The sequence below is a fragment of the Myotis yumanensis genome, unplaced genomic scaffold (assembly GCF_028538775.1).
Source record: "Myotis yumanensis isolate MYYU_CA2020_CCGP unplaced genomic scaffold, mMyoYum1.0.hap1 SCAF_4, whole genome shotgun sequence".
Taxonomy (NCBI): domain Eukaryota; kingdom Metazoa; phylum Chordata; class Mammalia; order Chiroptera; family Vespertilionidae; genus Myotis; species Myotis yumanensis.
The window spans coordinates 65,666,182-65,679,668 of NW_027223755.1; the positions used below are offsets into that span (position 1 = coordinate 65,666,182).

General features: G+C 41.3%; 1 protein-coding gene across 15 annotated transcripts in view; it reads left to right on the forward strand.

The window, feature by feature from the left end:
- The window catches only part of APC (APC regulator of WNT signaling pathway), a 105,636-nt gene that overhangs the window by 58,488 nt on the left and 33,661 nt on the right, over nucleotides 1-13,487 (forward strand). For 10 of the 15 annotated variants that reach the window (XM_070412447.1, XM_070412452.1, XM_070412458.1 and 7 more), the window contains one exon: nucleotides 11,037-11,120. The exons of the other annotated variants lie outside the window; for them this stretch is intronic. In XM_070412447.1, coding sequence (XP_070268548.1) covers nucleotides 11,037-11,120 — 84 coding nt within the window. The remainder of the gene's footprint in view (nucleotides 1-11,036; nucleotides 11,121-13,487) is intronic. 15 annotated transcript variants of the gene reach the window in all.

Consider the following 13,487-nt stretch of genomic DNA (forward strand, 5'->3'; position numbering starts at 1 on the left):
AAGATGGCAGCCACGGAGCTGGAGCAAGCAAGAGGCTTGGTTGCCCCGGCGATGGAGGAAGCCAAGCTTCCCGCCTGCCCTGGCCAGCTGTGGCCTCTGCTCAAGGCAACAAAGTTTCAATTATCAATTATAGAAGATAAATAAATCCCAGATACCTGCTTCCAGCCAGCCTCCACTGGGAGCTTGATTGGCTGGGGGCGGTGGTCAGCCTGCAAACAGCCATCAGCTCCTCACCCAGGATGGCCACACCCTCATGGGATGAGGGTCCCCGCTGGGGGTCGTGGCCAGCCTGCAAACAGCCATCAGCTACTCACCCAGGCTGGCCAGGCACCCCAGTGGGGACCCCCACCCTGATCCGGGACACCCTTCAGGGCAAACCAGCCGGCCCCCACCCGTGCACCAGGCCTCTATCCTATAAAATAAAAGGGTAATATGCAAATTGACGCTAACAGCAGAACGACTGGGAATGACTGGTCACTATGACACACTGACCACCAGGGGGCAGATGCTCAATGCAGGAGCTGCCCCCTGGTGGTCAGTGTGCTCCCATAGGGGGAGCTCTGCTCAGCCAGAAGCCAGGCTGACGGCTGCCAGTACAGTGGTGCTGGTGGGAGCCTCTCCCGCCTCCTCAGCAGCGCTAAGGGTGTCTGACTACAGCTTAGGCCTGCTCCCCACTGACAAGTGGACATCCCCCGAGGGCTTCCGGGCTGCCAGAGGGATGGATGTCTGACTGCCAGCTTAGGCCCAACCCCCAGGGAGCGGCCTAAGCCAGCAGGTGGTCATCCCCCAAGGGGTCCCAGACTGCGAGAGGGCACAGGCTGGGCTGAGGGATCCCCCCCCCGAGTGCACAAATTTTTGTGCACCAGGCCTCTAGTCTACACTAATAAAAGAGAAACATGCAAATTGGTGTCACTCTGCTATGCCCACCAGCCAATCAGGATGAGTATGCAAATTAACCCAACAAAGATGGCGGTTAATTTGAATATGTAGGCGAGGAGCAAAGACTGAAGACAACTGAAGACTGAAGAGGCTTGGCTTCTCCCCTGCAGCTGCAGTGGAGAAGCCTAGCCTCGCTACTGCGGCCCAAGCAGAGAAGCCAAGCCTCGCTGCTGCAGCCCAAGCGGAGAAGCCAAGCCTCGCTGCTGCAGCCGGACCAAAAGCCTGGGTCCTGAGTGCTAGACGAAAACTGGTGCCAGTAACCAGGGGAAGGAAGGCCTATTGCTCGAATCTTCATGCAACGGGCCTCTAGTCCTATATAATAAAAGGCCAGAGACCACAATGGTGTCATGACCATAACAACCATTAGACCAGAACCACCAACAGCCCCTCACCACTGGCCCTGCCCCTGCCCCAAAGCAAGCAGTTAGGAGCAATCAGGCAGGTAGGCAGGCAGAATGGTTAGTGGTGACCAGGCAGGCAAACCAGCAGTTAGGGGTGATCAGGTAGGCAGATGGCCCCTCGCCAGGCTGGCCCCGCCCCCAAGCAAATGGCTAGGGGTTATCAGGCAGGCAGACCATGGTTAGGGGTGATCAGGTAGGCAGGCAAGTGGTTAGGAGCGATCAGGTAGGCAGACCAACGGTTAGGGTCGTCGGGTAGACAGACGGCCCCTTGCTGGGCTGGCCCCACCCCCAAGCAAGCGGTTAGGGCAGGGGTGGGCAAACTTTTTGACTCGAGGGCCACAATGGGTTCTTAAATTGGACCGGAGGTCCGGAACAAAAGCATGGATGGAGTGTTTGTGTAAGCTAATATAAATTCAAAGTAAACATCATTACATAAAAGGGTACGGTCTTTTTTTTTTTTTTTTAGTTTTATTCATTTCAAATGGGCCGGATCCGGCCCGCGGGCCGTAGTTTGCCCACGGCTGGGTTAGGGGCAGGCAGACAGAGTGGTTAGGGGTGATCAGGTAGGCAGACCAGCGGTTAGGGGTCATTAGGTAGGCAGGCAAGTGGTTAGGGGCGATCAGGTAGGCAGACGGCCCCTCACTGGGCTGGCCTCACCCCCAAGCAAGCGGTTAGGAGCAATCAGGCAGGCAGGCAGAGTGGTTAGGGGTGATCAGGTAGGCAGACAGAGTGGTTAGGGGTTATTAGGTAGGCCAGCCAGTGGTTAGGGGTGATCTGGCAGGCCTACCTAACTCTGAGGGATCGGGCCTAACCAGCAGTCCGGCATCCCCCAAGGGGTCCCAGATTGGAGAGGGTGCAGGCCAGGCTGAGGGACACCCCCCCCCCCCCACCTGTGCACGATTTCGTGCACCAGGCCTCTAGTTTGTATAATAAAAATTACATTATAAATTTGGGTTGAAATGGTAAGTAATAGTACAATTAGCAACCTATTTGGAAGAAGAAAAATTCAGTTAGATCCTTATTTCATATCCAAGAAAATTACAAGTGGATTCAATATCTAAATGTAAAAAATAAATCTAAAATTAATAGAAGAAAATATAAGGCAAAAGAGGCTTTCTTAAGAATGGAAACTCAAAAAAAAATTAATAAATAAAAAAAAAGAGAATGGAAACTCAAAAGCAATAAAAGAGAGTAATGAATTTATTTTATAAAATTTTAAAATATTTATCCCGCACAAGATACATTAAGGGAATATTTGTAGCACATAACAGAAAATAGTTAATATCCCTATAATTATAAGAATTCCTACAAATGAATTAAAAAACGACAACTCTTTTTTAATGAATAGAGGATATAATCTGTCAGTTTATTGAAAAGAAAATACAAATGACTAGTAAAACACATACAAATGACAGGTAAACATTTTTGGGAAACTCAAAACAAAATTTACTCTTGTTCATGCCTATGTGAGGTTGTTAGTTTCCATATATCTCTCTTAACCGTTTATTTATTTATTTACTACTTTATTTGTTCAATACATATTTAGACACCTATTACTGGGGTCCCTACTTTCTTATAGGCATGTAAGCAAAGGTTGGAAAAATGTACATCAAGTTAATAGTGCTTCTGCAAAATGAGGATTTGTAGGGTGAAGGTTACTTATACTTTTGTATTGTCATAATCTTTTATAATTATACTAGAGGCCCAGTGCACAAAAATTTGTGCACTCGGGGCGGGGGGGGGGTCCCTCAGCCCGGCCTGTGCCCTCTCACAGTCTGGGACCCCTCGGGAGATAATGACCTGCTGGCTTAGGCCTGCTCCCGGGTGGCAGAGGGCAGGTCCAATCCCTAGGTGCAGGCCCTGGTCAGGCTCAGAGCAGGACCGATTGGGGAGTTGGGGCGCTGCCCCAACATGCACAGAGCAGGGCGGATCGGGAGGTTGCAATGCCACCCTCAGTCACGCTCAGGGTAGAGCCGATTGGGGAGTTGGGGCACCGCCCCCTGTTACACTCAAGGCAGGGTCAATGGGGAGGTTGTGGCACCACCCCCTGTCACCCACAGAGCAGGGCTGATCAGGGGGTTGGGGCGCTGCCCCCTGTCACTCACAGAGCAGGGCCAATCAGGGGGTTGGGGCGCTGCTCCCTGTCACTCACAGAGCAGGGCCGATCAGGGGGTTGGGGCGCTGCCCCCTGTCACTAACAGAGCAGGGCCCTTCAGGGGTGTTGGGGCTCCGTACCCTGTCACACACAGAGCAGGGTCGATCAGGGGGGTTGGGGCGCTGCCCCCTGTCACTCACAGAGTAGGGCCGATAGGGGAGCTGGGGCACCGCCCCCTGTCACACTCAGGGCAGTGCCGATGGAGAGGTTATGGTTCTATCCTGTCACACACAGAGCAGGGCCGATCAGGGGGTTGGTGCACTGCACCCTGTCACACACAGAGCCGCAGGGCAATCGGGGGATTGGGGAGCTCCCCCCTATCAGGCACAGCTCAGGGCTGATCAGGGGGTTTGGACGCTGCCCCCTGTCACACTAATCCCGGTGCCGGGAGCCTCGCTGCTCTGCTGATACCGGTGCCGGGAGGCATATTACCCTTTTACTATATAGAATAGAGGCCTGGTGCATGGGTGGGGGCCCCCACTGGGGTGCCTGGCCAGGCTGGCTGAGGGGCTGAGGGCTGTTTTCCCGCTGGCAGTTGACTAAAAGCTCCCAACCGCTCCTTGTTTTCTTTTTTTTTTATTATTCTGGGCCAGCTTTAGCTCTGAGGCCTCGCTGCTGAAAACATGGATACAATGTTGTGGTCCGGGGCTGACTGAAAGCTGGTTTTGTTTAGCTTCTTATTTGCAACATAGTAATAGTTGCTTAGAGTTGCAGTTGAGAGTCCGGCAAGTGAGGCGGGGAACGTTGGAGTCTGCAGTCCCTGGAGGAAGCAAACCTCCCTGCTCACTTCAGTGCATGGCTGCCGGCCGCCATCTTGGCTGACAGTTAATTTGCATAAGGATACGCTGATTAGCCAATGGGAAGGGTAGCGGTCGTACGCCAATTACCATGTTTCTCTTTTATTAGTGTAGATGAATGATATAGTTTGATATATTTCTTGGTTGATGGAAATTTGTTTATAATTTTTCACTATTAAAACAACTAGGATAAACATACTTATTCATATGTTGTAAATATGTGCAAGTTTTTGTGGTCAAGAATCAGCAATCTTTTTCATAATGGGCCAGATAGTAAAGATTTTAGATATTGTGGCCCATATATCTCTATCACAAGTACTCAACTCTGCCTTTGTAGCAGGAAAGCATTCATAGATGATAGTATGGAAGCAAATGGACATGGCTATGTGACAATAAAACTTGATTCAAAAAAATGGATGGCTAGCAGGCCCTAATTTGCTGATTTCTGCTCTAGGGTATATACCTAAAAGTATAATTGCCATTAGGTATGAGTGTTTTGAACTTATGTTTAACAAATTGCACTCAAATGACTTTATCAATTAGTATGTAAGAGTTCATTTTTCTTTTGCATGCCTTCTTTATTACTTGAGTCTGACTTTATAATGAGCAACCATTGGGAAATGAAATTTTATCTTGTCATTTAGTTTATACTTTCTTAAATACTATTGAAGTTGAATATATTTTCATATATTTATTAGAATTTTGGATTTTCTTTTTCTTTGTTCATATCTTTACCATTTTCTATTATATTAAACTAGAGGCCTAGTGCACGAAATTCGTGCACTCAAGGGGGTGGTCCCTCAGCCCAGCCTGCACACTCTTGCAGTCTGGGAGCCCTTGGGGGATGTCCAACTAAGGGCTTAGGCCTGCTCCCTTGGAGATCGGGCCTAAGCCATCAGTGGGATATCCTTAGTGCTGCCGCGGAGGTGGGAGAGGCTCCTGCCACCGCCGTTGCGCTCGCCAGTTGTGAGCCTGGCTTCTGGCTGAGCAGTGCTCCCCCTGTGGGAGCGCATTAACCACCAGGGGCAGCTCCTGCTTTGAGTGTCTGCCCCCTGGAGGTCAGTGCAGGTCATAGCAACTGGTCATTCCACTGTTCGGTCAATTTGTATATTAGCCTTTTATTATATAGGATGTCTTATTCTTAAATATTTGATATAGATAATATACATCATAACCCTTCCCTGCCAAACCCGTTACCTATCTTAGCTTTATGATAAAAATTAAGTTTTACTATAAAGCTAAATTAATTATATTGCCATTTTGTGTTTTCTATGCCTATTTAAACATTTTTTCCTATCCTGAAGTCTTAAAGGTTTCCTCCTATTATTTCTAATAATTTTAATATTTTATTTTTACAATTGGGTCTTTAATTAATGTTGAATTTTGCTATTATGTATGATTTGGAGGTAGGAATCTAATTTTATACATATACATACATTTTCAAATGTATATATATGTAATTATTTAATTTAAAACATTTAATTAAGACAAACCAATATACCATTAATTTACTTTACATTAGTAATATTTACTATTTAATTTTAATATATATTAGACTTATTAATTATTATATACTAATATAACATATACTAATTATATATTCACATATACATGCACACTGATACATATAGATACATGCATATTTATGTTGTTGACTAAATTTCTCATCACTTATTGGGTATTCCACCATTTCCCCATTGATAAATAATGCCATCTCTGGCATATGCTAAGTTGATTTGTTTCTGGATATTTCTGGACTCTATTCCATTAGTCTGTTTTACTTTCTCTATAACTGCATTGATACCACATTTGTTTTACTTTGCTGTAGTTTATAAACCTTGGTACCTGGGAGGATGAGTTTTTCTTATTTTGGTTTGTAAAAATGTGGTTATGCTGTCTTATTAGTCTTCCATTTGAAATTTTGTATCACATCTAATTCAAAGAAAAGCCTTTTGGGCTTTTGATTAGAATTATATTGAATTTATAAATTAATTTGAGGGGAATTTATCTGTACAATATTGAGCCTTCTTCTTGGAAAGGATGGATTCCAGCCAGACCTCCTGTCTTCTAATCTTAGGCCTGTTTACTTACCAGCACTGTGATCTCTGCCTCAGTTTTCTCATTGGTAAAGTACAGATAATGATCAACTGTAAAATGTAAGAATTAAGTGATTTAATACATGTCAAAGCACTTAGGATCTTACACATAATAAACACTCAGTAAATACTAGGTATTGTTCTTAATTTTACATCTCTCTATTCATTTATGTCTTAAATTATGTCCTTCAATAGAGTTTTGTATGCCCTGACCGGTTTGGCTCAGTGGATAGAGCATCGGCCTGCGGACTGAGGGGTTGCGCGTTCAATTCTGGTCAAGGGCATGTCACATGCAACCTTCGTTGCAGTCACATCCCCAGTAGGGAGTGTGCAAGAGGCAGCTGTTCGATGTTTCTCTCTCATCGATGTTTCTAACTCTCTATCCCTCTCCCTTCCTCTCTGTAAAAATATCAATAAAATATATTTTTTTAAAAATAGAGTTTTGTAATGTTCTTCATAAAGTTATGCCGGGAGCCGGTCCATCCTTGCTGTTTCAAGGGACCTGGCGTATATGGCATACTGTTCTTAATATGTTTGCTCCCTTTAGCGCCATGTGTTTTAACCAAGGTCACCTCTCCGAGAAAGGTTGTTTCCCCAGGTGGGGATCTTTCCCTGAGGTTAGGGAGGGCATACAACCCCTTAATTAAGTGCCAGGCGGGTAGTTAAGCTACATAATCTTTACTCCCTGGAATGGAGATAAGAAACGCCCTAACCTTTGTAATAGAAATTGACAGGATTAAAATCGGCTGGTATAAATACGGATGTAACAAGACAATAAACATCAGATCCTAACCAGAACCTAGCCAGAGAACATGGCAAAAGATCCTGGACAGAACCTGGCTACAGAACTTGGCTAAAGAACCTACACAGAACCTGGCTACAGAACCTGGCGGGAGACCCTGACAAGAGAACCCGACTATGATGATCAACTGAACGCAGCCTCCGTGTTATTCCTTCTTCGCCGACTCCGTCCACACCTTTGGGGATCCCTGGACCTGCTGAGGCTGGACCCCAGCAAAGTTATATACATTTGTTAAAGATTTATTCCTAGATATTTTATGGTTTCTATTACTATTGTGAATGAGATTTTTTAAATTACATTACAAATTGCTTTTAAATAATAAGTATCCAGTAATTTTCCTGAACTTTTATTATTATATTATCTTATTAGCTTAAGATTTAAAAAAAAATTTTCTATACAAATTGTCATAGTATTTACAAATAATGACAATTTTGTTTCTCTTTTTTAGTACCTTTTTTTTTCCTTTTTTCTAGTACCTTTTTTTTTTTTTTCCTTTTTGTATGATATAAGAACTCTAATACATCTTTGAATAAGAAGCCGTGATACTGGTCTTCTTTGTCTAGTCTTGCATTAAAGGGGATTCTATAATTTTACTGTTAAATATTTTGTTTACTAGTACACAAGGTTTCTGATAGATACTCTTTTATCAGCTTAATTTAGTTTCCGTTCCTAATTTGTTGAGGTTATCCTGAATCTGTATTGAACTGTATTACTATTGTAATTTTTTAAAATCTATTTTTCAGAGGCATACCAACTTCACGCTCCTGAACAATTAAGCATTTTTTATTAAACAATTTCATAAATATTCAAGATTGTCATATAGAAAAAGAAAAATAATACTGGCTGTTTTTACGTTGAGGAACAGAAACACAAAGGTTATCATGTCAGAAATCATCTACCCCAGTGGACAATATTTGACTTAAGGACTTAGTGACATACTGGCAATACAGAAATGTAGCATTATGAAGAGAAATGTTAGATATAATTTCCATTTTCACCCTCAAAATATTAAATTTTTTAATTTAGGACTTTATTGATAGAGGGGAGCTAATTATATAGAGAAAGGGGAAACCAATAAAATATTACAAAGCCAGTAATTGTGTGTAGTTTGGTTGTTTCTGTAAAACCAGAAAATATTTAGAAGTGATAACTCATCTTTGCAATATTTTTAGAAAGCTACCAAAAGTACAGGCATTTCTCCTTCATCATGTTTTCATTATGTATATTAGACTTGGTAAGATTTGTTTATTAGAGAATATTATTTACCTTAAGTTCACTATTTTTAGAATCATGATAGAACCAGCATAATAGTTGTAGTGTTACAAAGGAAAGGAAAGAAGTAAAATTTTTGTTGTTGTTGAGCACTTTTTTGAGCTTTTCTGTGATTATCATAACATTGGATAATAGCAGCAATGAGCATTTCTACTATGGTAATAAGAAAAGGAGGACATGGCTATTTAAGCAAAACTAGATGTGATCAAGGGTAAGTTTTGTTGATAAGTTTTTTAACTATACTAGAGGCCTAGTGCACAAAATCTGTGCACTGCGGGGGGGGGGGGGCGCTCCCTCAGCCCAGTCTGCTCCCTCTCGCAGTCTGGGAGCCCTTCGGGAATGTTCGACTGACAGCTTAGTACTGCTGCAGAGGTGGGAGAGGCTCCCACCACTGCTGCTGCCACATCAGCCATGAGCCTGGCTTCTGGCTGAGTGGCACTCTCCCTGTGGGAGCGCACTGACCACCAGGGGGCAGCTCCTGCATTGAGCATCTGCCCCTGGTGGTCAGTGCACATCATAGCAAGCAGTTGAGCAGCCTTAGCATATCATTAGCATATTACACTTTGATTGGTTGATCAGACGACCAGACACTTAGCATATTAGGCTTTTATTATATAGGATATGCTTAAAGTTATTAGTTGAAGTACTTTTATTATTTATCTATTGGGTTATACATGCTCAGAAATCTTTTATTGATGGGGCTTATAATAAAAACTTTTTTGAAAATAACTCCATCTAGCCCTGATCGGTTTGGCTCAGTGGATAGAGCGTCGGCCTGTGGACTCAAGGGTCCCAGGTTCGATTCTGGTCAAGGGCATGTACCTTGGTTGCAGGCACATCCCCAGTTGGGGGTGTGCAGGAGGCAGCTGATCGATGTTTCTAACTCTCTTTCCCTCTCCCTTCATCTCTGTAAAAAATCAATGAAATATATTTAAAAAAAAAAAAAAAGAAAATAACCCCATCTAGCTTCTAACATTTTTTCTCCCATCAAAACAGTTACTCTTATTAATACAGTTTTTCATACCTCAATATTAGGATGTCAACTATAGAGTTATTTCAGAAAATGACAACATTGGCAGTACTTGTTTTTAAAACCTATATATTTGGTCTACCATAAAGCTAATTAAAAACATTTTCAGTTTGCAGGGTTTTTTTGTATGTAAATGATTTGGTTTTCCCCACTTCCACTAGTATTTATAAAAATTAAAGCAAAACCTAGCTTTTTCCAAAAGAATTTTTTTTTATTATTTCAATTCTGCATTATTTGATCTGTAGTTACTGCTTTGTGTTCACTTGATGATCTTAGGATAGTGGGTAAGCAAAAGCTTGACCATCATTGTGATCTCAGTGCTGGGAATAAAAATAATGTTTAGCCACAATAGATATTTGGGAAAGCTAAATCTGAAAGTACTACTGACTTGTAATAGGAATAACTATGGGGAAGGTTAATCATACTGTTTAAATACTGATGTTTATTAAAACAAATCAGATGCTCTTTCCCTTTACAGGCATACCATGTTTTATATAAATTTATTACATTATATTGACATCTGGATTAATATCCTATATAATAAAAGGCTAATATGCAAATCAACCAAACAGAATGACTGGTCACTATGACACACACTGACCACCAGGGGGCAGACGCTCAACACAGGAGCTGCCCCCTGGTGGTCAGTGTGCTCCCACAGGGGGAGCGCCGCTCAGCCAAAAGCCGGGTTCATGGCTGGCGAGTGCAGTAGCGGTGGCAAGAGCCTTTCCCACCTCCACGGCAGCGCTAAGGACCCCTCAGGGGCTCGGGCCTAAGCCAGCAGTCGGACATCCCCCAAGGGGTCCTAGACTGTGAGATGGCACAGGCCGGGCTGACAGACTCCCCCCCCCCCGCCCCCCCCCCCCCAAGTGCACGAATGTCATGCACCGGGCCTCTAGTAATAATATAAAAGATTAAATTCAGGTATAATTTCCTTTGTTGAAATATTTTTTTAAAATAGCTTTTAAACACCAAATTTTCACATTATATGCATTATACAGTTTGATGTATATTTGTACCATTTTGCTAAACAGAGCTATAAATCTGTTGTATAAAGTCAGATGTATTGCCCTAGTCAGGTTGGCTCAGTGGATAGAACAGTGGCCTGCAGGCAGAAGGGTCCTGGGTTCAATTCCGGTTAAGGGCATGTACCTAGGTTGCGGGCTCAATCTCTGGCCCTGGTCAGGGTGTGTGTGGGAGGCAGCCAATCAATGTGTATCTCTCTCACATCAATGTTTCTCTGCCTCTCACTCCCCGCCCCCATCTTCCACTCTCTCTTTAAAAAAAAAAATCAATGGAAAAATATCCTCAGGTGAGGATTAACAAAATAATAATAATAATAATAATAATAATAAATAAAGTTAGATGTATTAAAAAATTGAACTGAACCTAAATGTCATTACTGTGTGAAAATAAATATCCAACTTCTAACTTAAGAATTGTCTGGCATAATCCTGGGATATTAAGTGGTAGCCTTAGTATGATTATTTACACTCATGTCTTTAATAAAACTAGATCTAATTTGATCACTTATTTTATTTTAGCGAAGAGTAACCAGAATTCAACAAATAGAGAAGGACATACTTCGTATACGACAGCTTTTACAGTCCCAAGCAACAGAAGCAGAGGTTAGTAAATTGTCTGTATTGTTTGAAGATTTAAATATAGGTAGTTATTATAAGAAAAGAAACATATAATTACTGTGGCATAATTGAAATATAGTTGTTCTAGAGAATTGATATACTTTTTAAGTTTTTTCATTAAATTCAATGATCAAAATCTTGATTAATTTGATTTCCTTATAACTTTTAGACAATTAAAAATTTATAGAGCCCTATGGTTAGGGCAGAGTCATTCACAAGACTGCCCCCCATTTCAGATGTCAAGGCACCCAGCTGGTTATAAATTTGGGACTTCCTACAACCCCCTTAGGCTTGATAATTCATTAAAATGGCTCCGAACTCATTGAAAATATTATGCTTACAATTAGTTTTATTATAAAGGACACAATCAGGAACAGCCAAGTGAAGAACTGCATAGGGCAAGATCTGGAGAAGTGAGTGATGGCGGATGCAGAGCTTTCATGCTCTCTCCTCATACATCAGGACACATAACTCTCCCAGCACATTAGTGTATTCATCAACCAGGAAGCTCCACTGAGCTGTGGTGTCCAGAATTTTAATTAAGGTTTCATTATATAAACATGCTTGATTAAATAAGTGGCCACACGATTGAACTCAGTTTCCAGCCCCTTCCCCTCCCTGGAGGTCAGTCTGGCCCAGAGTTTCAATGCTCTAGTAATGTGGTTGTTCTTTCTGATGACCAGTACCCATCCTGAAGCTTTCTAGGTGCCCTCCTTGAGTCACTCTATTTGCATAAATCAAGAATTTCCAAGTGTTTTTTAAGTTCTGTGCCAGAAACAAAGAGACAAAGACAAAATATATTTTATATTTTACCACACCAGTCTATAAATTTACCTCTAGTCAAACTGCCTATTAAATTTAAAAGTAGAATATATTTTTTAGATAGGCAAAGTTTCAAAATACGTCTTTTTATGTACCATTTTCTGGAAGCTCCTAGAAGATATAGTTAAGTTAAATGAAAATGTAAAGCAAGAAAAATTAAGATTTGGTATCCAAGACATAGGGAATACAATATAAGAGAAAGAAATGAAAGACTCCTGAGAATGAAAATTAAAGGAAACAACTGATAGAGAAAGTAACTAGTCCGTATTAGAACAGTTGAGAAGATTTCAGGAGAGATTAATCTAAGAAGATGCAATCAGTAGACTACTTAATGTTTTTAAATTTATTGAAAGGAAAGGAAATTGACACAGTAGGAAAGAAACTGATGATGCCATAAATACATAACATCAAATACACAAAACAAAACTAACGTGGTGAACAGCAAAAAGTTGTAAAGGAAAACAATCATAGTACACTACTTGTCGACCATGATTAGAATTTAATAGTCAAAATAATGTAAATAGTGAAAAATTGATCTAACTATAAAGCAGTATTGGAAGGATGGAGGAACAGGATAAGTGTGGTGTTGAGGGTGGAATAGTGGGAAATCAATAAGTGGTACATTCAACTGAAAATTGCAGAACTAGCAAAACAAGCAGGTTACTTAGAGGTAAGTATGCCCCCACCCCCCCCAAAAAAAACCCTGAAAGAGATGAAACGTTTGCCTTTAGAAAATAGGAAATAGGACAGGGCAGGCAAATGTGAGAAACCTCTGTTTATTCTCATCTTTAGAAATAATGATTATTTAAACTATTTAAATTTGTAACAATGATAAAAAGAAAACATTTTTAAAAGAGCCAAAGCCATAATTTAAAAGATATTTATACTCATCTTCCTCTACTCCTTACAACTCATTAATAAGGAAACAGCCGATGGACAAAAGATTTGAATAGACATTGCACCAGAAACACACACACACACACACACACACACACGAAAATAAGTTCAGCATCATTAGTCATTAGGAAAATACAAATCAAAACCACAATGAGATGCCACTTCACATCCATTAGGATGCCTGTAATCATAAAAATAGTAATAAGCATTGTCAAGGATGTGAATAAATACTGTTTTGGTGAGACTGTAAAATGGTATAGCGACTTGGAAAACAGTTTAACTGTTCCTCAAAATATTAAACATAGAGGTACCATGTGACCCAGTAATTTCACTTCTAAGAGAGATGAAACATATATCTATACGGAGACTTTAATTTGAATATTTATGGCAGTATTATTCATACTAGCCCAAAAGTAGAAACAATGCAAATGTATATATGCTGCCAGATGAATGAATACAAATGATACACAAATGTGGTATATCCTTATAATGGAATACTGTTCGCAATAAAAAGAGGCAAATTGATGGTACATTCTATATAGCTAAGTATAAGAAGCCAGACACATAAATCCATTTATTCCATTTGTAAGAAATGTCCAGAAAAGGCAAATTTATACAGAAAATAGTTACCTG